Here is a 27932-nt window from a genome sequence, read left to right as displayed (position 1 = left end):
ACATCAGCTGGGGAGAAGATTCCAACATTCTCAGCATCCACGTGGATTCAGGGAAAAGCAAAGAAAGAACGAAATGGAGGGAAGAAGCCAGTTTCTGCATCTCCCTGAGCTGTGTTTGCACGGGATAGTGCCAAGACTTTATTTCAAAGGCTATGAATTTCCACAACATCATCTTTTCAAATCACATTTTAAATGGATATATATATATTTTTTAGATTTTCCATTTTCTCAATCTCTTACATGAGCAATTGAATATTGTTTACAATCCTATGAATTTCGATAATAAAAAAAGAAATACTCCTCTGGCATAGATGCCAGTGGATTTCCAGAGGGAGTTTTCCACATTGGAACTGCAAAAGTAAATTATTTGCAACTCCACCAAAGTATAATAAGTTCCTTCAAAAGGCTATTCCTAGCTCTAGAAATTGTATGATATCAGTTATTCTTGTAAGCCACTGGACAATGATTAATAACAACCCTGGATTTGTCTTATACTTTATGAATCTAAGTTCTTTTCCAGTTTTGGAAAGCTATAAAAGTCTTAGTGTATAGGCATAAGACTCCATAGCTTGAAGCAACCAATTAATTCTTGTAGTACCAAAAAAAAAAAAAAAAGCCTAGCAGATTCTACTTCCCTCCAGTCTCAGATTATAATTAATTTATCCCTCTTTTTCAGTAACAGAGAAAAATCGAAGCCAAAATATTGGTAACAAAGTGCAACAGGTAACAGTTTTAACTGAGTGGTAGTAGCTTACGATACTATAAGCCAGATAGCTTACAGTGATTTTTAAAATTTTGTTGGGAATAAATGAGATAATATTGCATATTAAAAACTTTACACTAAGCCTATAGCTGCACATGGTTTTATTATTAATAAAAAGGAATAATAAAAATAAGAATGTAATCTAAGATATAAAATTCTCAATGAGAATACACCCCTAAAAAAAGAAAGATGGAGAAAGTAAATAAAGGTTTTTAAAGCCAAAATTCTGAACTAAAAAACAGAATAAGCAGTAAAATAATAATATATTCAAGAAAATGTATACAAATAATATATCAATAAAATAGATATCTACCAAGTTAAATCAAGGAAAAGAAGGGAAAATATATAAACAATGTTAAAATGAGGAAAGAAAAAATAATATCAGCGTAGGACTTTTATATTCCATTGCATGATAATGAATTTGAAAATTTTGATGAGATGAATGACTTTAGAAAAACAAAAATGACCAAAATTTACTCAAGAAGTAGAAATTTTGAATATGTCAATGCATGAGGAAGAAGCTAAAAACAATATATCAAAGGATTATTTCCAAGAGTGTCTCCAAAGCCCCAAGATTTATCAGGGAGTTCCTTCTTGAAAAGGAAGAGATAATTACAATGTTATATATACTCTTTCAGGTTTTTTTTTTAAAGGTATTATTAAAACTAAACTTTTTATTTTTGATAAGTATAACTCTTGATTCAAAAACTTAGAAAAAGAGCTTCAAAACAGAAAACTATAGTTACATTTCCGTTATCAACAAAGGTGTAAAAATCATAATGAAAATATGAGTGACCCAGACTGATCAATGCATTGAAAGAATGGTCCACCGCGCTCCACGGTCAAATTGAGAGGCATCATAGTGAGAGCCTAAGAACCCAAGCGCTGAGATTCAGACTGCCTGCCCCCTCGCAAGTCTGCTACTCAAGTAGAATACTTTATTCTTTGTGCTTCAGGTATCTCGTTGACAAAGTGCAATAACAGGACCTACCTGTTTTTGACAGGATTAAGGAAGGTAATACAATGGAAAGAAAGCACTCATTACAGTTCTTGGTACTTAGTAAGCATTAAATAAATATTAGTTATTATCATCATAATGCCAGAAATAAAAAATCATATTTTATATTGGGAAAACTCTGAACATAATACACATCAACAATGGGTCAAAAATATTTTAGTCAAAATAATTTAAAAGATATTTGATAAACGTCAGTGCTCACCCTTGACCATTTAAAAAGTTGGACAAGGAGAACATTTTATTAACATTATAAAAAATACTTAACCTCGCAGGAAACATTTTGCTTAATAGTTAAATAGTTGGACATATATTTGGTTTAGCAGAAGACATTATTTAGCATGATAAAAATATGAAACATAGAGAAGAAGTATAAACATTGAAAATGAGGAGAAATGTGGGGGTTTTTTTGCACAAGAAAGACCTATTTCCTGGGATGGGGAGGATGGATGAGAGAGGAACAAGGAAAATGGACTGAGACCCATTTAGAATGATAATACTTCAGATATGTACACCGTTGAGTACAAAACGAGTATACAAAATAACCTCTTCCCAGACTACAAAAAGTAACCATCTAGAAAACAGGATACAAGAAAAGGAAGACCCCAGTAACCTCTGGAAAGGATAAACCAAACACGTAAAATAACTATAAATCACTCTAGCAAGAAATAGGCTGTCCCTGTGTTAAAACAAACACAAATAAACTAAAACCACAAAACTTTGAGGGGAGAAGTAGAGTATTTAGATAAATGGAGAAATATACCATATTCCCAAAGAGAAAACTGAGTATGTATTTTAAAGAGATTTGTTCCCAAATTATGTACCAATAAAATCATAATTAGATTTTGGAGGAAATTTGACAAAATAATTCTCATGTTTAATTAGAGTAATAAACAAAAATGAATAGCCTTTACCTTTATTTTGTTAAACAGGAATAATAAAAAACAAGTGATACTACAGCATATGTTTGCATTAAATATGTTGCTGATAGAGACTAGTAACACAGATCAGTGAAACACCTTAGAATGAAACCCTATGTTTATAAAAATTTGATAAATGATAAAAGAAATATCAAAAAGTCAATGGAGAAAATAATAATTTTATAAATGATGCTGAAAACTTTGTTAGCTATTTAGAAAAAGAACTTTCAATCTTTAAAGCATATCTACTTTCACATTGATTTAAAATTAAATACAAAAATTTGAACAACGATTGAATGGTATTTATCTTCTCAGTAGCTTGGGGAGGATTATTAAGCAATAATAGTGAAAGGGTAATAAAAGAAATTAGCTCAAAATGAAATGTTAAATACAATTACCTATATAATATTTACAACTTCTCTAAGTCAAGCTAAAAATTAAACAAAAATTAGGAAGCAAACATCAAACTGAAAAAATATTTATAACAAATATAACTAATGTTTAATACCCTAACTATATAAAGAGTTCTCTGAGATTAATATAGAGAATTACACATTATTTAAAAAACAAATGAGCAACAGGCATTAAAAGGCAAGCAGAAAATGGATTCACAGGGAAATAATAGATCACTAATACGCATGCAAAAATATTATAACAGTAACAATGAAAGAAATTAATATTAAAATAAGCATATTTGCTTATAACGAAGATTTTTAAAAGGTTAAAATAAATTCTAGTAAATATTTGGAGAGAAAATTATTTTTATATAGAGCTGGCAGACATACAAATTGTTTCAAGCTTTCTGGATAACAGTTTGGCAGTATGCATCAAGAAGTAATAAAAGTATTGTATGTCCTTCAATTATTTCTACTTTTAGAAATCTCTTTGAAGGGATTAACCAGAAAGGCAGGCAAAATTTTATTCAATAATTTTCATTGCAGCATTGTCCGTAAGCAGGGAAAAATTTCCTAAGTTTCTAACAATAGAGAGATGGTTATGTAAATCACAGTGAACTGTATTATAGAATATTGTTCAGGCATAAAAATGTTTTTGAAGAGTATTTGATGGCACGGTCAAAAGCATTCAGTATGCTCTCAGTTATGTTTAAACAACTGAGCTATGAATAGAAAGTATATTGTACAAAACTACATAATTTTATTGGAAGTTAGCACTCAGATGTGGGATAGCAATGAATTTTTTTTGTTTCCTTCTATTTCCCAACTTATCTATAATGACAGAAAATATTAACTCTTACTTTAAAAGAAGAGCCCGGGTAACCCTGACGCAATGATGCAGGGTTTTGAGATGGCTTTTTGAGAAATACTCACCCACGACCTCTGCAATCATGAACACAAAACATATTCCTGAAGCAGCACAGAGTTTCCACTTGGCATAGACTTGCTCATTTGCCCTGTTCTCCGTGGCCGTGGAGTTGCTGTGACAGTGATGGATGGCTCCTGACTCCAGCTCCTCTGGCTTCTCTCCAGGACATTGGTCTTTATTCAAGGGTTTCTGCTGGAGGTCCACACTAGGAATAAGTTTGACAGAAGCAAATAGTGAACATGGCTGCAAACACCTCACTGACAGCCCTACCCATTCTCAGAACCACTATTAGGACATTTGCAAACTAGCTAGGAAGTTATACTTCACAGCTCCTTCTACAAGAAATATCAAGTGTAAGGAACAGCAAGAAATTTTCTTATGAAATCTCAACTACAAGTGTTGCTTTCATTCAGTCAAACTCTTATTCAGTCTCTACCACCAGTGATTAAGAGATGTCAAAGGAACAGGAGAAAGGAAACAGATACATTTTGATGCATTTCCTTCCCAATTACTTCACTTTGAGAAGATATTGGATACAGTCTCACAAGGGGTGGGAACGACGTTAGAGATGTGTGTATGAGCCGGCCTGACGATTTGTTCACCCACTGTCACTGTCCTCTCCACAGCAACGTTGTTAATAGATCACAGCACTTTTTCCTGCTGAGTCCATATGGACTCTCAGAAACTTTCTTAACACAGCTTTGCAGACAATCTACCAAGCAAACGATAATAGGAATTGAAACTCACTTATACTTCCTAAAGCAAGCAGTACATATCAATTCTGTTCAAATATAAATAATTATTTAGTGCCCTTTATAGAATTATAGAATTTCATAGATAGAAAGATTATACATAACATTTAGTCTAATCTCATAGTTTCTTAGCTGCAGTAATTAAGTTTCAAAGAGGTTAACTGATAGACTGAGGTCAAATGGGCAAGAAATGGCTGAACTAGGATCCCAAGCCTAGTGCGTTCTTTTTTTCACTACACTCGCTGCCTCTCTACCTGAACATCAGTATACCTGAAATTACTCTTTACTGGTGCATGTCAAGGTCCACATGTCTTGAACTAATCAGATTTTAATTTTTTTAAATAAACTTATTAGAAGACATTAATATTCTTAGAATTAAGAACTTCGTGTTCATAGCTTTAAAAGGTATAAACAGAAATAAGTTGGCCTCCACTTGAAGAGCCATTTCATTCACCCGATCACCATCTGGAATTAAAAATATGAAGGCTTTGGCTGAGATGATTATGACTAGAATCATCATCATGTATTTGTTTTTTTTTTTTCCTGAATAAAATAATATATAGTCACTCTTAAAAATCCGGAATTACAGAAAAGCACAAAGCAGAGGGGGAAATCACCGGTACCTCATCTGCAAGAGACAGCTGTTATTGACTTGTTGTTGTTTAGCTTTGCAATACAGAAACACACTTTTTATACATAATAGAGAACATATTAATTAGGGTGGTTTTGACTGCAAGTCCAGAAAAAAAAGCTCCTGCTAGGTTAATTAATAAGTGGGGATTATTGGTTCTGCGAGTGAAAACATCTAGAGTTATCAGGCTTCAGGCTGGTATGTCAAGGCTCCGGATCTATTGCTTTGCAATTCTAACTATGCTTCAACCTCAGGCTGGTTTTCCTCATGGTAGTGGGATGGTTGCCCAAGGTAATCAGATCTACACACTTGCTTTATCTTCTACAGGAAGTGGGAGTGTCCCTGTTCCCAGCCACTAAACAAGAGTCTGAGTTGCATGCCGATTTGGCCAATTGAAAACCAACCTCTTTAGCCAGAAGAATACTGGATTAATTGGCTTAGAACTTGTTACAGTAAGAAGACCGCCTAAGTGGTTGTGGTTCCATGGTGCTGCTCACTGAGCCACGCCGACTCCTAGAGCTGAGAGAGGGGCAAATGCTACCAAATCACGTGGCTGGATGGGGGGATGGGCTGGAATGGATTGTGGATGAAATGACAGTGTCACAATAGGTTCCTACCAAAGATACAGCTTTGGGACCTGATTCTTAGCCATTTTCTCCATTTGTTAAATATTCTACATCATTATTCTTAACATGTAGAGATCATTATATTTAATATAGATATGTTACAGCATAATTTATTTTGTATTATTGGATAATTCATTTTTTCCAACTATTTGCCCATATAATTACCACTATGATTCATATCCTTATAGTTAATCTTTGCTCCATATATTATCTCCTTAAAATGTAACCCTAGAATAGAAATTACTTGGTCAAAAAATATCTACATTTTTAAGGACTTTGATGTATTTTGCCAAATCGACTTCAGAATGTTTGTACTGATGATGTTAACAGCATTCAGGATTTTAAGCAGTTCCAAATAACCTTCATTTTGGAATAAGAACCATTTGGAAAGAGGTACATAGAGAATTTATACCTATAAACCTTTGCCTTTGTGATGTGATACATATCCTGACAATAACCGCCACATAATGTAGTAGTGCGAGTCACCAGTGGTCTTCCACTCAGAGGAGCCTGAGAACTAAGAAGAAACATGGTGGAGGTTCTCCCCTTCCTTGTGCATGAGAAGGAGGCATGAGACAGGGTCACCAATTGTCCTGGCACTGTTTATATGACCCCTGGTTTACTGTGGTCATAGGAAGCTTTGCTTAATTTTATATTTTTCATGAATCCTGTGGCCAGGGAAAACCAGGTGCTAAATGACCGGGAGCTAGGACTTATCTTGAAGCAGCTTAGCAGGGAGACCAAAGCAGGGACGCCGCCAGGAGCACAGCCTGTGGGCAGTGCCGCAAGGGGAAAAATGCAAGACACCTCGCCAATTTTGACTTTCAAATACTGCTGCACATCCTGAACCTAAGATTAACCAGTGTGGATATACTTTGAGCTGAGATTGCTCGTTGAAGCACTAAGCCAGACATCCAGAAGTGGGCTTCAGAGGGTCGGTCCATTGAAATTGGATGCAGTGGATTCGTGTGTGTGTGTCTGTGTGTGTGTGTTTTATGGGGGGAGGCAAGAGCCCACAGTTTTCACTGGGTTCCCAAAATGATCTATGATTCCAAAAGAAGTTAAGAACTAAAGTTAAAATACATTAGAGGAAAGTGGTCAAAGCGTCTCCAGGTGCAGTACAGGCTTTTGAGCTGAAAGATGATGTGAATTCCAAGAATCTTTAAAAGAAGGTTCTAAAAAGCAAGTGCTATGATGCATCAAAAAATTAAATTTAAATTTGCTGCCAATGAATAAATCACCATAGATTCCCACGCATCAAATATTGTTGAGGCTTTGAAGAGCAGAACACTAGGCCAGAACAAAGAAATTTATGGTAGCATTAAAGAGAAAAAAGGGAGAAAGAGGAAAAAAAATACGAAAATAGTAGAAAAGTTGATGTTAATAGCTTAGAACTTTGAGTTCATTTTTTTTTAAAAGTAGGAATTAGAAAATGGAGCTTTATTCTGTGATCTTGGCAAAGCTTTTATTTTTATTTTGTATTTTATTTTCGTTGGTGGCAGAAGTCAAACCCCTTTGTTTCTATATCTATATAATGGAGCTGGAAATATTTTTCACCCTCCTAATTCATACATTGACTACATAAAATCTTTTTTTTTTCTTTCTACACTCACCTCACTTCTCCTACTATTTGTTAGAAAAGAAGATGAAGGTGTAGACCTCACAGTGCATTTCCAACATTTCATGTATTCATTCATTCAACAAGTATGTATTGCATGTGTACAGCGTGCCTGCAGTCAGAGGTGCTGATGATACTACGGACTCTAAGACAAAGTTCCTGACCTAAGCAGCTGATATTCTAGCAGAAGGAGATGAACAGTGCATCATCTGACAGTGACAGAGGCTATAAAGTATCATGGGCAGTGACTGGGAGAGGAAAGGTGAGGCTAATTTAAATAGAATGGAAAGAGAAGGCATGCCTGTAGAGGCGATAGCTCAGCAGCAACTTAAACGATAACTGGAAACAGACCTAAGTAAAGGAGGAATGTCACAAGTAGAGGTCCTTGCTGATGCAAAAGTCCAAAGGCAAGAAAGAGTTTGTTTTGTTCAAAAGCTTGTCATGAACAGAAATTGGACAAAGTTAAAGAAGGCAGAAGTCAGATCATGCAGCTCTCTACAGGACATTCTAAACTGTTTTTCTTCAGAGTCTAAAAGGAGGAAGTTGGAAAGTTTTGATCAGGGAAGTACCATTATGTGGTCATATTTCTAAAATGATCACTTTGGATGCTGCTTTGAAAGCTAGAGTGTAGAAGGGCAAAACGTGGAGACCATTTATTTGGTTAAATGTTTGTGAAATAAATGAGTGATGTGAATGAAGCGTTTTGAGGGGAGAAAGCTAGAGAGAGAAGGGAATAAAAATGTTCATAGAATAAAATAGAATTTAACATCCCAGACTAGGTATTCTATGCCCTACTCCCTTTTAAATACAGTTTTGTAAAGATATAATTCACATATCACACAACTGACCCACTTAATGTGTACAATTTAATGGGTTTTAGCATATTCGCAGAGTTGGGCCACCATCAACACAATCTAATATAGAACATTTCTGTCCCCCAAAAAGAAACTATATACCAATAGTAGTAAGGCCCCACTCTCCTTACACATGACCCTATGCCCAGGCAACTGTTAATTTACTTTCCGTCTCTAAAAATTTGCCTATTTTGGACATTTCATAGAAATGAAATGATTCAATATGTGGTTTTGTGAATGACTTTTATTTAGTATAATGTTTTCAAGCTCCATCCATGTTGTAGCAAGTATTAATACATCAGTGCTTTATTGCATTTTATTTCCAAATAATATTCCATTGTATAGATATACAACATTTTATTTATCTGTTAAGAAGTCAGTGGACATTTAGGTTCTTTCTTTTTCTTTCTTTTTTTTTTTTTTTGGCTCTTCTAAGTAATATTCTTATGAAAATTTATATACAAGGTTCTGTGGCAGTGTTTTCATTTCGATTTTATGCTTTCATTTCTGTTGTTTAGCTGTCCATGGAATGTTGACTTCATAGAATGGGTCAGAAAATGTTCGCTCTGCTTTTGTTATTTGAAGAACTCGATATTAATTCCCCTTTATATATTTGATAGAAACCACCAGTAAAGATGTCTGGGCTTGAAATTTCCTTCATGTGAAGTTTTTTGATTACTAACTTAATCTCTTTACTTGTTGTAAGTCTACTCAGATTTTCTATTTCCTCTTGAGTTAGTTTGGTAGTTGATATCTTTCTATGAATTTTTATATTTCATCTGAGATTATATGCATTGTATTTTATGCAATTTATCTTTAAATCAATTGAGAGGAAAAGGAGAGTAAATATGGTATCTTTTATAATTATCTTTACTGATTCTATTTGGGTGTGTGTGTATGGGTACATTGATTCAATATCTGGTATCATATGTTTTGAGCCTGAAGAATTCCCTTTACTATTATTTGTAGGGTAAATCTGCTAGCAAAAATTCTCTCTAATTTTGATCATCTGAGAATGTCTTTATTTCACCTCTTTATTTTAGAAAAATAGTTTTACTGGATAAAAACGATTGGTTGGCAGTTTGTTTTTTTTTTTTAATTTCAGCACGTATTTTTGAATATGTCATCCCATGTCTTTCATCTTCTTTTGTTTCTTTTTTGTTTTTGTTTGTTGTTTGTTTTTCCCAACATTTTATTATGAAAAATTTTCAAATATACAGAAACATTTAAAGAATTTAGTTTACATTTGGTCTACATTTTGTTGTTTTTAAAAAATATTTTTACATTTCAATTACAGTTGATGAGCTGCCTCATTTTCTGCTAGAAGTCAGCTGTTAATCTAGTTGAGACACTTATACATGATAATTCTTTCTCTTTTACTGCTTTGAAGATTTTCTCTGTGTTTTGTTTTTAATATTTTGACTATGATGTGTCAGAGTATAGATCTGTTTGCCTTGATTCTTAGAGTTTGTTGACTATTATGAATGTGTAGATTAATTTTTTTTACCCAGTTTTGGAAAATTTTGGCCATTGTTCCTTTGAATAATTTTGTGCTCCTTTCTCTCTCCTCATGGTAACATTTTACCATGTTACACATTTCTCTCTGAGGCTCTGTTAATTTTTATCCTTTTTTCCTCTCTGTTCTTTATTTTGTATGCTATCTATCGCTCCATAGTAACATTCGCTGATTCTTTCTTCTACCGGTTCATACATAAATGAGTCTCTTTATTTCACTTATTATACTTTTCAGCTTCAGAATTTCCATTTGGTTCTTTTTTTTTTATAATTTCTCTCTATTTTTGTTGATATCCTCTATTTGATGAGACATTGTCATCATACCTACCTTTAATTCTTTAAACATGATTTCCTTTAATTCTTCGAATATATTTATAATAATTGCTTTAAAATATTTGAATGCTAAGTCCAACAGAAGGGCCCCTTCAAGATGGTCTCTATTACCTGTTCTTTCTATTATGAGTAGGTTATTCTTTCCTGTTTCTTTGCATATTTTGCTGGAAACTGAATGTTTTAGATAATATATTGCAGCAGTTATGGATTTTGATCCCTCACGGGCTTGTCCTTGTTGCTATTTACTTGTTTTTAATTTGTTTAGTGACTTATCTAGTTCAGTAGAATCTATTCCCTGCATGTGCAGCCTTTTTGTCAGTCCTCAGAGTACAGGCTTGGGCAGGTGGACAGCCATCCTGACCTCTCCCCATACCCTTGTTCAGGGATGGTGATCATTTCAATCGTGTTTGCTTTGACTGTCTCTTTCTGTGGTCTCACTGTTAAGTTTCTGGCTGCTCTGATATCACACCCAGATGCTGGCCTTCTCAATTGTTTGCTGATTGCGCGACTGTTCTCAATAATGGTCTAAGGCATAAATTGCTCCACAATCTGATCCAGTTAAAGTTCGGCCTCATATTAGTCTGCTCAAGCCATTACAACAAAATACCACAGAGCAGGTAGCCTAGAAAACAGAAATTTGTTTTCTCAAAGCTCTGGAGGCTGGAAGTCTGTGATTAAGGTGTTGAAAAATTTGGCTTCTGGTGAGGACTCTGTTCCAGGCTTGTAGACAGCTTCCTTCTTACTGTGTCCTCACATGGTAGAGACAAAAAACTCTCTGGTATCTCTTCCTCTTTTATAAAGACATCAGTTCTATCATCTCAGGGCTCTACCCTAACAACGCCATTTAACATTAATCACCTCCTTAAATACCCTATCTTCAATACATTTATGTAGGCTTGGGGGTTTCAACATATGAATTTTGGGGTGACAAAAACATTCAGCCTATAACAGGGGTAGTATTTGAAGCCAAACTTTGTAGCTTGTGTTAATTCCATGAGGGCTCTTTTTACTTCTATATTTCCTTGGCTGTTTCTATTAAATTACTGTCTGGTCTATCTTTTAGCTTGTTGCTGTCACAAAGCAACCAGCCTATTACTCTTGATTGCTCACCTGCAAAATCTGCATTGGCTTTAACAGTACCCTGTGCTTTAAATTCCCAATGTTCTCTTTCAAATAAACTTTCAGCTGATGCATTATCAGTTCTCTAAGGAAAGGATGCATAGCTCTCTGATCTTATGGGCTACCTCTCCCCATAGGTAGAACCTCTGCAGTGGCACCAGAACTGGCAGAAGAAACAGTGACACTTCCACTCTATAAATGAGGGCTGAAGAACCTCCACCCTGTGTGTGAGCCAGGGCAGGGATGTTTAAGACCTTGCTGCTTCTGAACTAGAGATTTTGCCCTATGTGTGGGGACTTAGTAGAAGGAGGGAACCCCAGTCCGCTTGGGGTTTGCATTGAATAGAGGTTCTGCAACCTGGAGCTGGGGAAATGAGAGATTCCAACAGCCTTTTGTTCTAGGGGTTAACTGCGGCCCTCAATTAGAAGCTGGAAGAAGAGGGATCCCTATATTTTAGCCACACCCATCCAGAGTAGAGCTTCCATCACACCGAGCTTGGGGGAAAGGGAGGGCAATGGAGCAGGTCATGGTTCAAATGCCATGTGCTTTTTCTTTTTACTGAGATTTAGTAGATTTTCTTGAATAAATAGTTCTCAATGTACTGCATGCCTTAAGACAATTTTCAAAGATTTTAAATCGTTGGATTTTTTAAAATATAATTTTTATCAGTTAAGTGGTTGTTTCACTGGGGAAGGAGGCCCACTGAGTTCATCACAGCACCATTCAAGAAGTCCTAACATCCTTCTCACACATGCATACTTTTTAAGGCTTCATAATGAAAAGATTCCAGTAATTTGTCCTTACCTTCCGTCCCTGCCTTCACACCCCTGCACCTCTTTAACACATGATTTGGGAAAAAGAGAAACTCGATCCCTCCAACTCAACACCAAGAAAACCATATTGACTGTGTAGGTCAACTTTATACAAGTATCTCTGCTGTCAAGAGACCAAAGCCTAGAGAATCCCATCACTGCAAAGGGAATTGGGGTGGGGGTATGGGAGACTGCACAATAGACCAATATTACTACTTCCTGTGGTAAAATGTCTGTAAAGGTGACATCCAACAATTCCTTTATGCACATGCCATCAAGAGATGGAATCTATTGTCCCGCCCCTTAAGTCTGGGACTTAGGACATACTTTAACCCATCAAATGTGGTAGAATGATGCTGTGCCAGCTCTGAGCTTAGGCTCTCTGAGCCCTGTCAAATTCTACTCTTGTTCTCTTGCTACTCTGAACTGCTATATAAAGATGCCCAGGCCAACCTAAAATGATACACTATACAGAGAGAGAAACCATGGGAAGGAGTATGAAAACCAATCAAAGCCAACACAAAGACCCCAGACGTGTGAGTGAAGTCTTCCATGACCTCTAGCACAGCCTGGACACCAGCAGAATGTAGCCTCATGCGTGAACCTAACTGACTCCAGCTGGAGCCCTGCCCAACTCCTGACCCATGAAATTTTGAGTGATAAACTGATTGTAGTTTAAGCCACTAGGTTTGGGAGAGGGTAGGTTTTTTTGCATAGCAATAAGTCAATGAAACACTCCTTTGTGGCATTAGAGAAGAAAGATTCCTTCAGGTTAAATTTCTTCACAGCTGGTAGCAATTTAAATAGAAGCTAGTGGTACATAAAAAAGAGGAGGAAGGAGAAAAGAGAAGGACTATCAGGAGGTATCTCTGAAATAGAGACAGAACAAATACAGGGGGAGGTGATGAAAGAAGCAAATAAATGAGGAAATCAAGGTACATGTGACCTCAGGAGGAAATAGATTAAGGATTCAGGAGGCCACGTGGTGAGAGTGTGTATTCAGGAGGAAACGAGGCAGGAGGGAAACAACCCATTCACTGACAGGAGGTGTGGGTCCAGATTCCAACTCTGCCATGATCAGACATTTGACCTTCAGAAAGGCATTTATTTTCTATGGCATTTAGCTTCTTTACTGGTAAAATGAGGGATCAGGATCAACAATCTCTTTCAGGTTTAATTGTTTTTTATTCGAAAAGAAAATAAAAATAGAAATGAGTTTGACGTTTTTTATCATCACTTTATCTGGAAAATCATACCCATTTATGAGGCAAACATAACTATAAATGGTTTGCTTTATTTGCATAACAGAGTGCTAATGGTCTATTTTAATGACAAGGGAAATACTGTTATTTCAATAATGTAGAGATGCTCTGTTAACAGTGTCCATAGTGTTAACAATTTGTTGTCCAAAATTTCTACCTGACTTAACATAAGGTTTTGTTGTTTATGATTTCAGTAAATCACATTAATATTATATTCGAAGAAAAATAATTCTTATAAGGTGACATGTTCAATTCTATGTCATAAACTGTTAAGCAAAGTTATAAATATCCCAAGAGAAAGTCTCTTTGCAGCTGCTCAAATATTTGATGCTATCAAACACAATGTAGCTACCCTTTGGAATATTAGTTTAGCTCCATGAAACAAACAAACACATTACACATATTATTAATAGGTAAGCAGTCTCTGAAATTCTGCCCCTAATGTGAATTCATTTCAGATTTTCAGTCGTTCGTCTGCATGTGTGAGTGCATTTCTCTTTGTTCCCTACTTGGGTTGAATTCCTCAGATACGCCACTCTCATTCTTGCATGTTCCTGTCTTTAGCAGAAAATTCTGTCAGTCCGAAAAACTTTCCCTAACTCTACTTCCTGTATAGTGTTTCTCAACCTTACTCTAACTTCTTTTTATGTTTCAGTTCTCAGTCTATCGCTTCTGAGAAGCTTTTTCTGGCCTCCAAATTAGATTCCCTCGAGATAGTCTCATCGAACGTCCCAAATGACATGTATATGCTATTTTGTAAATGACTTTTTCTTACATATATTTCACATTAGACTCAAAGTTTCTAAAGGACAGATCTGGGACTAGGAATGTTTCCAGCTCCATTAAAGAACCAGGTGTTTTATTCAATAATTTTTAAATAAGGGGAAACGAATGAATATATTGCATGTGGTACTGTGGGAGATACTGAAAGGAAGTAGAACTATATAAAACGTTAAACTCGGCTATTTTATTATAGCTGTGTATATTTTAATGGTGCTATATGATTAAGAAAGTAGCAAATAATTTTAAGATCGATGTAATCATGCAGTAGAAAAGCCTTCATTCTTTCTAAATATAATTTAATAAAATTATCTATCTTACAAGTGGGAATAATTAAGGAAAAGAAAGGTAAATACATGAGATTGTATATCTCTATTTGCTAGAAGGAAATCTACAGATGAAAAATACATTCATAAAGTGTATCCTTCAAGCTCTTAAGATATTTAAGTAATCAAACCAATTATATAGAGTATTACATGTTTCAAGATATGAATTATACAAGTCAACCAACAGTTTATAAAATTTTACAAATGCCCCCAAGTTGCACAGCAAAAGTTTTCAGTTTTGCAGCTGAAGGACCTAGGGATTTATTGAGTATTGAAGACACAGAAAATTGTGAAGTAGAAGCCGATGTCTGTTACCTGTCTAATGTGAAGGCATACATCTTGGTGGCTTTGTTATTCACAAGATAAGTTCTTTCAAGAAACTCCATGGTGGCCAGGATAAGAGCTTTTGCTGTTCTTGTTGTTCTTGTTATTGTTGTTGCTGCTGCTGCTGCTGCTGTTTAACTTACTGTCCCGTTTTGGAAGCAAAGCAGCATTATAATTATTCACACACTTTCCAAAATAAAAAATAAAAAGGCTTCCGGGACTTAAAATAACAAGCCTCCTACATCAATGTTCTTGGTAGGTCTGCTAAAATTATAGCCTCCTTGAAATATCATCTGGCTTCATTCTCTCACCCACAGAAATTCCTTTCCTCAGGAGACTTGCAGGTAGGATCATATGAAGGTGTGTGTGTGTGTGTGTGTGCATGTGTGTGTGTGTGTGTGTGCGCGCGCACGCGCGTGTATTCGTGTGCACGTATTTCCCATGCTATCTGATCCTACGGTGCTTTCTGAGAGATCAAAAAGCTCAAGGGTTTCCTACTAATTGCTGATGTAGGGGTTTGGTCTTCAGAGCACACCTGGATGCTCTGCAAACAGCTACCCTTCTGTATGATAATCTCAGTTTTTCCTTTCCATTTTTTTTTTGATGGGGGTTGAGGGTGTTCTCTCTCTCTCTCAACCTAAAAGCATTTCTCCTGACATTTAGTTTTAAGATGACCTCTAAGCATCTATCAATATTTACTCCTCTTCTCCTAGGACCATTTTTAGATTTTACTACTGAACAGAGGACATGGGTCATTAGTTGCTAAAGTCTGTAATCTGAAACAGTTCCTGGTGCGGCAACTTTGAAACCCTTTTGATAGGCAGGAGGAGGGCAGACTCAGCTTCTAAATAAGTAACAGCCCTCACCCATACAAGAACCTGGAGGATCTGTGTTCTCCCTGGCCAGGGCACCCTCTGCTGAGGATAAAAGACTCACCCAAGGGAACCACATCAGGCAAACTAATTATAACACTTAGGAATGGAGTTTTCTGAGCTGACCCCAGAAACCTCCAAACACAAACTTTTAGGAACTGACATTTTATTTCATAACAAAGAACTCACCTTTCCAATTAAAAGATATGATAGCCCAATGCCATCAGCCTGGTCTAATGGTGGGCGTTTACATATGGGCAAAAGAGTGTCCAAGACCTGTACGGATGCATGCAGGGGCGGGGAAGTGCAGAGAGGAGAAGGCATCAACCCTTCCTGAGTCCTTTCTTTCTCCCTGGCAACACTGAAATACTAGTGAGAGAACACAAAGTAGTGTGGTCGCAGAATAACCCGATGGCCCAGCATTCTGACAATTCGCCCACCTTGCTGAGGAAAGATGTCCCGCATGACCTAATAGAATATATATCATCCCCAGAAGAAGAATGGGATTCAGTGGCAAACGCAGCAGGCAGAGGGGGGAGAAGTCACCTTTGGCTGAGAGTGAGAGCGTCAGGTCTCCTGTCACATCTGTGGTGAGCCTGTACTTCTCGCTTAAGATTTCAAACACTCTCATCTATAACATTAATTCTAAGGTCTTTTCACATGACCTCCTTGCCTAACCCGTTATTAACTTTGCTCTGACAGATGGAAACCAGATAAATGGCCCTGGGAGGCCATTTTTCTTTGCAGGGGAAATTCTGGGTCTTATGTTAGAATAAAAAAGTAATTCCTCCCCAACATACTTAATTTTGCAAAGTAATAATAGTTTATTCTACAGAGGCAAAAGTAGGAAACAAGAATTACTAATCCATCCATGCTGACATGCTGCCCCATTTTACAACTTGAATCAGTCTAGCACATATAAAAGAAACAGAATTCAAGTGAATGAATGTCAAGAACTGAGAAAACTACTTAAAATCAGGCTGAAATCCATTAAGGATAAGTGCAAAGAAGAGAAGATAAGCAGTATTCTAATGCAGAAAAGAGAATATTTGTTTCTAAATTACAAGAGGAAAAAAATCAATCCAGAAGTTTGTGACTCTGCACAATGAGTTTTGTCACTAGCATGTACATGTATGCACCAAAATATTTATATCTGTTTATGATTCTACGTATGGAGATACATCTATGTTGTTAAAGTGACTTGCCTATTTAGTCAAGGATAAAGTGAGGCTATGTGAGAAGGGAGGCGTAGGTCTGATACAGGACAGGGAAAGATGGCAATGGGAAAAGAAGGAAATTGGACCTTAGCAAAAAAGGATAAGAAAATACTGCACTGAAAAAAATGTATTTTATCATCTGTCCTGTTTATGTCGAAATATATAAAATTGCCATTTTTGTAGGTCCACTATGGCTTACAATAAGCAATTTCATGTTATTTGACTTAAATACGCACACATATCCACACACCTATAAAATACATATGTATACATGTATGATGCATTTAAAATTAAAAATAAAAAATAAATGCATACTTAAAAGCATTTGGAAAGTAGATGCTATTTTCATCAAAGGTTTGTGAATTTCCAAGTGCTACCCTTGAAGATAACTATTTTACTATAAGCAATCTTCTGGTGTAAGCAGCATAAGAGTAGGGGATAGTGGATGACAGTGAATGAAACTTTTCTGTTAAAAAATGTAAGTTTTGCTATAGTAAATTCAAATGTAGCTCAGTTATGATCAAGAATTGTCTGCATGTGATATTTTGTATTAATCTGTTGGTCACCTTATCTTCTTACAAACTCATTTTGACTACACCATTATCCACCTGCCCCCAGTATATTGTCAGCACAATGTTTATGAAAAATTCCCCATCCTCCCTGACTCACCTTTGGCCCACTTTGGCATATGCTGCCAACCAAGGGCCAATAGCCCTAATCAGACTCTGTGAGAGTCACAAAATTTGTATTTGGAAAGCAACGCAGAACAAAAAAGAACATCTCCTCTTGTTGACAGTTGATTTTGGTGGGCATTATGCTGCTCGTCCCAGTTTCCTAGGTAACCGGCTTCCAAACCATCCTGAATCACAGGTTGTCCTCTCCGCCCACTCTCCATCACAAGCTTGTCGCAACCGAAGGGGCAAAATGCAATTTATAACAGGTACCTCTGGGAATAAATATTCTGTCAGCCACAAGAACATCTCTGCCACAACCAAGAACTAGTTCTACTCCCCAGTGCTAGCTGTTGTCGGCAACAATTTCTTAATAGGATTTTACAAACAGTAGCTAATACTTGTGCAAAAATAATTTACACAGGTGTCTTACACATTGCTGTTTCACTTGCAGAAAGGATGCGTATATTTGTGCAAAGTCACCTGATTATCCCTCGACACGAAAGTACTCAGGATTTGTAGTCCCCAAATTTCAATTTGTATTTCAGCAGTACTTCATGTTTCCATTGTTTGCATGTAACTATCCTTTAAACAGAAACATGAAATGTGCTTGTTTTTAAATATTGTGGATTTTAAATATTGGCTGTCCCTGAGAAATTGGCCCCAGTCTTAGCAAAAGACCAAGAATTACCCATGAATGGAAGAATCTGAAAAGGAAGTAGAGGTTTTTGGAAAGAAGAGCTGGGGATTCGAACCTTCCATAAGGCATGTGAATTTGCTAGATCCCTCAAACTCTCTGAGTTCAACTTTTACAAGAATAGATTTGTGCCCGCTTTATACCACCTGCTTAGCAGTAGAGTGCCATTTAGAATGTGTCATTTTTATTGACACTACAGGAGAAGAAATGCAAACTCAATCAGTACAATCACCTACTAAAGATTCTGGGTTCATGTATTCCCACACAGACTCTAAAGGTATCATTTCTAAGTTGGGTAGCATTTCCTTAGCAAGGTAGTTTTATGGTTATTACTACAGTATGAGTTTTCAAAAGTTACATCCAGGAACTTGAAAACAAAGACATTGGAAATGTAATTGGATTGTATTTTAAAGGCATTTTGAAAATTTCATTTTAATTTAAGCATGTATAAAACATAAACTATTCCCTGATATTTCATGCTTTACTTGAAAATGGACTGAAAGTCATCTGAATTTTATTTTTTCTTCTTGATAGATCGGGACTATATAACTTTTTTTTTTTTGTCATTTTGATTTTAAAAGAGATTAAGCTGTAGAAATGTTCCAGTGCAAATACAATTTGTATTTGTTGAAAAAAGAAAGACTTGATAAAATATTGATACTAAAACAATAAAAGAAAGATTTTATTAAGCCTCATATACAAATAAATAATACAAAAATAAACTAGCAGTGTTTTGGTTGGGGAAAATATTAAGGCTAGGTAGCTAAAATGTTTATGAAGTACATATTTGATTGATTAGTCTGTGAGCCCCACACTTTCTTTTCCAAGCACTCTGCAGACTTAAGTTAATTAACCCTTAAATGCACCCTCTGAGCTAGATATGCTTGCCAGTGTCTCATAAACTCCAAAGCAGTATTCTGCTGGCCTCGTGTTCTCACAACTATACATCGCTCTCTTCTTTATTTTTATTTGCGCTGGCAAGCAAGAGAGGGTTCCAAGAAGCTAAGCCATGATTTTAAGGCATTAGAGTAAGAAGACAGAAACCTTATTTCTAATATTCCATCTCCTTTATCTGGGAATGCACAGTCACTGCAAACTAAAGCACTGAATTCCTGAATTTAAAAAAGAGAGTTCTCTTGTCTTTATCTGGAATGCCATCATTTAATTTTTATCAGTACAGTTCACTTTTCTTTAATGAAAGGCCTCAAGGGGCCCATAATTCCTCTTACAAGAAGGATTTTCACAGCAGCTCCTGAGACGAATGCCAAGAGAGCAAAGCATACTCAACTTCTCTGAATCTTGAAGCCTGGATTTATTTGATTCGCGACTGACAAGACTGCCTCTCGGGAGATAGTCCAGGAAACAAGACAAAAGCTGCCTGGAAACTCTCCCCTGCAAGGCTGAGCCATTGTTTTCCATGTCAAACCCAAAACGCATCAAGGGGCAGTAGCTGAGCTTTCTGCTTGGAAGCTCAACCGCAAGGAATCGCAACTAATTCATCTCTTCTTTTGATATTAATGAATTTACTTTAGTGAGTCTGCCTTTTAAAATGCCGCCCAGTCCAGTTGTAGCAATCATCATCAGGGCATGAATTCTTTGAATCCGTTTCCAATGCAAAAAACTGAGGTATCATCTTACCTTTTGCAACCCTAAGCTCTATTCAGTCACCCAGATATTTGTCAGTAAGATAATAGGAGCTTCCATTTTCCTCGCAGTCAGCTAACTCCAAAAGAAAAGAAAAATGTTTAATATGTTTTGCAACAGATTTTTTAAAAACTTTATGGACCTAGGATAATTCTCCCTGTGACCCCCCAGAATCTAAAACTAAGATTTTCCTCTAAGCCTTCACCAGAATTTGATACGTCATCATTCTCAGAATAAGTCTCATTGTAAACATTATGAATGTTTGGATTAAACTACTACAAAAATAATATATTAGACAAAATAATAACAATGCCCTCCTATATTAAGTATTTTTATGCAACAAAAATTAATACGACAAAACAGTATGAACGGTTTTTGATAAACAATGAGAATGGGATTTGGCGTAACCTGCACTTCCTAGTCACAGATTGGTTTCCAAGAAAGCTGATACATTGTACACTCAGATGCCCCTAAGCCATTTTCTATTGAAGGAAACAGGAGAAATTCGATTCTGTGATTATTGTAATTTCCCATTGAATACTAAATCTCCGTCATGCCTTAGAATCATCATTATTATGGATGCTACTGTCAGCAACTCAGGAATAGTTCTTTTTAATCTGCTTTGTACTACACAGTCATTTCTCCTTAACTTTTGAATAAACATCAGACCCCTAAGTGAGGTATACTTCTTAGTCCCAGGGTTTGAACACATTCGATTTGTTGTCTGCTCAAATACATTCTTTTCACTGTTGACTGGCCAGGTTGTAGGCCTTTGGACATTTCACTCGTCTACATGGTCATTTGCTACTAACTCTAACTCTGAGCTTGATAGATGTGATTATTTAATTTCTACCCATTGTCGTAGACAACATGGTGTACATTGTTGTATTAAACTCTTTTCTGAGGCTATTTCTCCTCGAGGTTAGTTTAATTCACCCCTGAACCTGCTCAATGACCATTTTAATTGATACCACTGTGAAGCTGACTGTGCTCTCTGCAGGATGCAGCCAATTGGTACATTTGGAGGCTGCAAGTTTTGCTTCCGCCCTTTTACTAATTTTCAGTGCATCGACAAATAAGTTTGCTTCTTTCTGCCCCAGTTTCCTAACCAGAAGTTGAATGAATGTACCCAGCCACTTTGGATGACTCTTTTGAGTAAAAAAAAATCCGCTACCTTCTTCACAGGTAGCCAAACACTTCCAAAGATTTAACATTGTTAAATACATTAAATATTGAGAAGTCATTTATGGATAAAAAATTTTTAAATGCACCACAAGATAAACAGCACCTACATAAACATTTGCAACATTTTTTAATTTAAAGAGTAATGTGTATGCACAGCAGAATATCTATAAATTCAAGAAGGTAAATTATAAGTTCTCTGCAGAGTAAAAGGAACCCTCATACACTGCTGGTGAGACTGCAAATTGATACAGCCACTATGAAAAACAGTATAGAGGTTCCTCAAAAAGCTAAAAATTGCTCTACCATATGATCCAGCAATTCCTCTACTGGGCATTTACCCCAAAGACTTGAAAACTCATATCCAAAAAGATATTTGCACACCGATGTTCATAGCAACATTATTCACAGTGGCCAGGACATGGAAGCAACCGAAGTGTCCTACAATAGATGATTGGCTAAAGAAGCTGTGGTACATATATACAATGGAATATTACCCAGCCATAAGAGGAGATGAAATACTGCCATTTGCGACAACATAGGTGAACCTCGAGATAATCATGCTAAGCAAAATAAGCCAGGCAGAAAAAATTGAAAATCACATGATATCACTTATATGTGGGATACAAACCTAAAAGCAACAAATGAACAGAACAAACAAACAGAGACTCATGGGCATGGCCAATAGACTAGTGGTTACCAGAGGGTGGGCGGTAAGGGGGAGGTAGACAGGATAAAAGGAGTCAAATATGTGGTGACAGAAAGAAATCTAACTATGTGAGGCAAGCATGCAATGTAAATATATATATGCCTTACTGTTAAAACGTACAGCTGAAACATTGAATTTCGTTAATCAATGTCACCTTCAAAATTAAATAAATAAATAGATAGATAAATTGATAGATAAGTAAATAAATAAATTTTAAAATGTTCCTTTAAAAAAAATTATAAGTTCTCTTACCTAGGTTAAAACCCAGTGCGTAACTCAGTTTTAAGACTATCCCGAATATCTTCATGGAATTCTTTGTTCATTTCTGGGCACACATGGACTTATACACATGCACACACTTTTTTCTTTTCTTGAAGTCCAATTTAATGTGTATTTTAGGAAAAAACTTATAAACCTGTCAACAGTTAATTACTTACATGCCATTTCTTAATTATTAATAGAATTTATTTTCTACAACAGTTGTAGGTTCACAGAAAAATTGAGTGTACAGAGATTTCCCATATATCCTCCCCCATTATCGTCGTCCCCCATGAGGTCAATTTGTTATAACTGATGACCCTACAATGACACAGCATTACACCCAATGTAACTTACATTGGAGTTATTCTGGCTGTTGTGCGTTCTGTGGGTTCGAACAAATATAATGGCAGGTATCCACCTTTGTAGTATCATACACAGTAGTTTCACTAACCTAAAAACTCTTTCACACATACCTTTTCAAACCAAATCTGCCCAACCTTTATGAGGCTGCTGTCTGGTAAATTCTAAGGTAGCATCGATGCTTAAGCTGTTTTCCTTCCCTTTGCTCTTGCGGGTAGACTCGCAGTCCTCTACCTACCGAACCAAGAACAGTTGATGGCTGTGGCCACTATTCCGTAACTCCCCCACGAGTCAGCACATACAATTCCTTGTCCTACCTCATGCCTCGATTACCAGCAAATTGGCCAGGCAAAAAAGTTCACAGAAGTTCCTTTTCATTGGGATAAAAGTGAAAGTAGAAAGCAAGATGTCCTTTGAGACATTGCTCAACACGACAATTGGCACATCGACCCATCCTCTTCTTCCTCCCAGCCTTGGTGAAATTCCCCCTGCTACTTCTAAGCTCTAAGGCCATGCTACGTGGTTTAGAGAGACACAGTTCCTTTCTTCTGTAATCTAAGAGAACTGCTTTGAAAAGCAATTCATTTGGTACTGGATGACATACCATAGTAATTACAAACTAGCAAACATGTCACAGTACTGCAAACTTATTTATACTTGAAATATATAACATACATTCACAAAACCTGAACAGAGTGAATATTATCAGCCCCAGGTACCTTCAATGCCAATACTAGAAATTAAAAACTCCTATCTTAGCCCCTTAGGTTATTAAATCTGACTCTGTCAGTCAAAAACAGTGTCACAGATCACACATTATCTTATAGTTTCTCATGGCTTGAAAAAGAAAACCTCACTCTCTAGAGCCCAAAATTACACTGGTGCATATAACATTGTTTGGAACAGTTAGGCAACTTAAAATGAAACATTTACTTCATATGAATCTAAATATTTTCCTGTCTTTCAGAGAAATGTCACAAGAAGGTGAATCTTTTCTGGCTTAGTCTAATAGTCGAAGCACTGACAGTGCACAAGAAATTATATCTCTTCCAACACCCTAAGGGCAAAATTATCCTTGTCACTCTACATCTTCAGCTCTTTCATAGAGAGTTTCAGTTATTACTCTTCAGTATAGTGTTTACAAACACTCAGCAAGTTATTATTCAGTAGATGAGAGGAAATGGGAAGGCTACCAAAAAAAAGTAATTTAACTAAGACACTAAGTAATGTGAAAAGACTAATTAGAACGGTGACTTGCACATAATTTTCCTCTACGAACTCCCACCTGAGGCTTCTTTCTCCTAGGATTCCAAAATACATAAGGTACATATAATAAGTAGACTTTTTTAGAGTTCATTATCTAAAATGAACACCTGAGGATATAATAGTGGTCTTACTATAATCAGCAAAAACAAGAGAACACCCAGCGGCCTGTCTTCTAGAGAGCAGCATGGTGTATAACTGATTCTGAAGAGTTTCCACTGAACTAGTTACCTGGTTTTTAAAATGGGCGCTCAAAAGCATAAGCTCCTATTACTTGCGATTGGCCCTCCCAGCACCTCCCCAATAATTCTGCTTCTGGCTGTGCACGTGGATGTCAACTTCCCATCCTGAAGGTCACATCTCAGATATCTGCTCCTCAGAGAGCCCTTCTCAGATCGCCCTCAGATCTCCTTCACAATGCACTCTTTATTCCTTTCAGAACCATTATCATTATCTGCATTGCCATCTTTATTTTGTGTGTGTGTGTGTGTTTCTGGTCTCACTCCTACAAGGACGTAAGCTCTTGGTGGGCAGCGGCCTTGCTGTTTCACACTGTTGAATCTGCACTTCTTGAGAAATCAATGAACAAAGGAATGAATGATTGGATAGATGGATGGATGGATAGATAGATAGATGGATGGAGCATACTGATGAGACATTATTACGTAGTGATTCAGAGTAAACCTTTGAACTCATGTATACTTGAGTATAAATCTACTCACTAAATGGGTTATCATAACCTTTGTAACCTGTTTTCTTATATGTAAAATGGGATGGTTTGGTGTTTCTCATTAAGATTGTTATAAAGGTTAAATTTAATAATTTATATAAAATGAATTTCACATATAAAGATAATTACTCAATAAATAAAGGATAGATATATTAATACTTCATACATAAAACCAGCCTCCAATCAGATAGGCAATTCTGCCTAATCAAATATGAAAAAAAATCACAAGGGACTTTGAGATCTAGTTGTCAAGTCAACTAGGATGGAAGAAGAGCTACAAAGACTGGACTTTTCTTCTTTAAAAAAAACTTTTGGAGTTGGCAGCCTTGTTAAGCTTGAACTTACACTGCTAACCGGCATGTTTTGTCTATATCTATTCTTCCTTGAAAGGGGAAAAAGACAGGAAGATAGGAGAGATCATGCAAGCTGATGCATTATGGGAGCAAAAACGGCAACTCTGATATTTACTGGTTAAATTATTACACACCGAAGTCCTATTTTAATTATGTTTTCCTCTCAAAATACAAAAATTTATTGCTTATTTCTTTTACTAAAACTTGCAGAATATACTTTTTTCTAGTGCTGTTTAAATTTATAAGTACATTTGGACGGTGTATATATGCATTTTAAAATATATGTGGAGAGAGCCAATTTTTTTTTCAGACATAAGGGGTTCTACACTATTTCTCACTGGTGCAAAATTAATTGGCTTTTCCCAGTCATTGCACATACATTTATTTTTCCATTTTATCATCCTTATAATAGCAGCTGAAGTTAGAAGAAGGTACAACCACCTAGCAAAATCTGGAGCAGGAAGCTTTGTATTTACAAATATCCTAGCCACGCTGGTTTTCTGAGCTTCAGGCACCATTGCTAATAGGAGTCCCTTACTCTCCACAGTGGCACCCACCGATGACACCAATTCCCCATGAATATGTCCATTCACAATAACATTTAGTAAATTTTTTCCCTGAGCCAAAAAGAAATTCCTAAAATATACAGGTTATCTAAGGCTCCACAGCAGGAATACAAATTGGATGGCAAGAACTCCTAGTTCCTCTGCTGACCACACAGAAGTTGAGCAAATATGGGCTGTGAGGCTTCGTGTGAAATGAGAAGGAATGATTAAATAGTATCAGATAATAGAAAAAATAAAAAGAGAAGAACCAAAACCCATAAGACCAAGTTACATTTCCCAATTTGAACACTAGATTCAAGAATTTCAATAAAGAACTTTTGTAAACACCCACATTTCTTATCCTGATAAAATCCTGAGTATATGCTGATATAACCAACTGAGGATCTTTTGGCTCCTTGAGATATTTCGCTTTTACCTCAAATTATGTGGTCTTTGGAAATCTAAAGTCTTCCCTGTATTTTGGAGACTTTCTTGGGGAGCAGAACGGGTACAAGGAGTGGCAGGGTGTCTGCCTCCAGGCTCTGCTTCTACGTAGCAATGTTCTAAATCAGAAAAAGAAACTCTTTCATTGTTTCACAGGAGAAATCTATGCACACAGCACATAGATGAATGTAGCTGACTTTCTGAAGATTGAGGGCAAAGATGAAAGAGGAAGTTAAATTGTAGCCATGTGAAAAATCCGAATGGGAACCGTAGTTGTCATTGTTCTGAAAAGATATTCCAGGCTTCTCACTTGCCTTCTCTCAGTCTCTCCAGCTTGCTGACTTCTATCTCTTCGTTATTTTTCTATTCTTTTCTCTTCTTCTTAGAACCATAGCAAATTCTTAAACTTATCACAGAGTAACTCAGGAATAATCTTCAGCTGCCTAGTTAGCTCTTAACTCTCACACTAACAGGCTTATCAAGATATTTTCCCAAATGGGAAGAGTTCTCTCACTAAAAAGAATTCTGATGCTAGAATTTTAGTGGTTTGAGCTTTTCCCCGCTCATTTCATTAAATGGTGCTCCATATGTGGCAATATTTACTGCGATTCAGATTTTTAAATCTTCTATTTTTCTGGACACAGGGGAGGACTTTTCTGCGCCCGCCACCCCCTGGACATTGGATGTGGCCATATTCAATGGGTTGAGGGTGAAAGTCACATGAATTACTTTCTGGTTGAAGTATTTAAATTCAATGTGAGAGGCTCCGGCACTGATTTTACCCTGCTTTGGCAACCACAGAAGCATCTAGAAATTGCATCTGTGTCAACCTGGGTGCCTGAATGGCAACAATGAATTAGCAAAGCTTCCCCACTGACCTACACTGGACGAGGGAAACAAATCTTTGTAAGCTTCTGAGATCTTGTGGCTTTTTTGTTTTTGCAGCACAATCTAGTTTTTTTTTTTTTTCTGACAAATCCAATATTATCATAAAAGCATGGCACAACCCTTTGTGCTGCTCTCCCTATAGCAAAAATATTGCATCCCCTTAAGCCGGGTTTCACCGTCAGGAGAATGAGGACCTTAAACAGGTTCTAGCCTCTGATGATGTTCTCTCTGAGTCTCAAAGCCTGAAAAAGCACCATTTTGGGAGAATTTGCTCATGGGGATCAGTTGGTCCCTCTGCTCATCCACTCCCTTCCCAAGCTTTGCTTCTGCTTTTAACAGCATCCATCAAGAGCCTATCAAGTTGAAAGTAACCAGGTACTTGCTTCTCAAGCGCAAACAGAAAGGTGAGAAATGGGAGGTTTCCCACAGCGACTCAGTACACAGCTGGACCAGCCAGTACCCAAGGCAGGTCTCGGTTCGGTTCCTTCACCTGCAGAGTCCCCAGCGCCTTCAGTGTTCCCTCTGTGGTTTGTACCATCAGATCTTAAGCTGAATTAAGAAATTAAAATAAGCAACTGTCTTGTATGCGAGGTACATTAACAATGACATATTGTGTTCGGAAATCAGAATGTGAGGATATTGCCCAACTATGTAAAAGTGCTAAAAATCCTGTACACATAAAACAAGTGAGTTTTATGGTAGGTAAATTATACCTAAAACACAATCTGTTAAAAATGAGGAAGTGAGATATATGACTGCTTTAAATGAAGTATAATTTTAAAAATCAAATATTGCTTTATGTTATGAAATTTTCATATTACTCCGCCACAAAAGATACCATGAACTTTCATTTCAGTATTTGAAGAAGGATGATCATATCCCCAAGATGTTAATGGCTAATAATGAAATTAGTTCAGGTTTCTAATTAATGTTACCTTTAAAGTTTCCATCCTGCCATTTTAATATTGATAATCTGTTTATGTAAATGTCACCATTAGTCTCATTCTGATGTCTGCTTATGCATTGCATGAAATCAGGAAGGTCACATTTTAAAACATGGAAGCCAGGGGAATAGACCTTTCGTCCCTGTGTCATCCGAGTGAGAGGGAAAGTTTAAATGTTG

The 27932-nt window shown here is 36.5% G+C and overlaps 1 protein-coding gene across 6 annotated transcripts in view; it reads right to left on the bottom strand.

Annotated features, from left to right (window-relative positions):
* SLC30A8 (solute carrier family 30 member 8) overlaps positions 1 to 27932 on the bottom strand; it is a 121316-nt gene that overhangs the window by 20193 nt on the left and 73191 nt on the right. For 5 of the 6 annotated variants that reach the window (XR_001596102.2, XM_016138179.2, XM_016138176.2 and 2 more), the window contains one exon: positions 4027 to 4226. Coding sequence is in view for 5 of the 6 variants with exons in the window: in XM_016138179.2 (XP_015993665.2) it covers positions 4027 to 4226 (200 nt within the window). In the remaining variant the exon portion in view is untranslated. Of the gene's footprint in view, positions 1 to 4026; positions 4227 to 14964; positions 15328 to 27932 lie in introns of those variants that run through there. The other variant, XM_016138178.2, reaches the window with a different exon arrangement.

Source organism: Rousettus aegyptiacus, unplaced genomic scaffold (assembly GCF_014176215.1).
Source record: "Rousettus aegyptiacus isolate mRouAeg1 unplaced genomic scaffold, mRouAeg1.p scaffold_m13_p_15, whole genome shotgun sequence".
NCBI classification, from domain to species: domain Eukaryota; kingdom Metazoa; phylum Chordata; class Mammalia; order Chiroptera; family Pteropodidae; genus Rousettus; species Rousettus aegyptiacus.
This window is presented reverse-complemented; position numbering and strand designations above follow the sequence as displayed.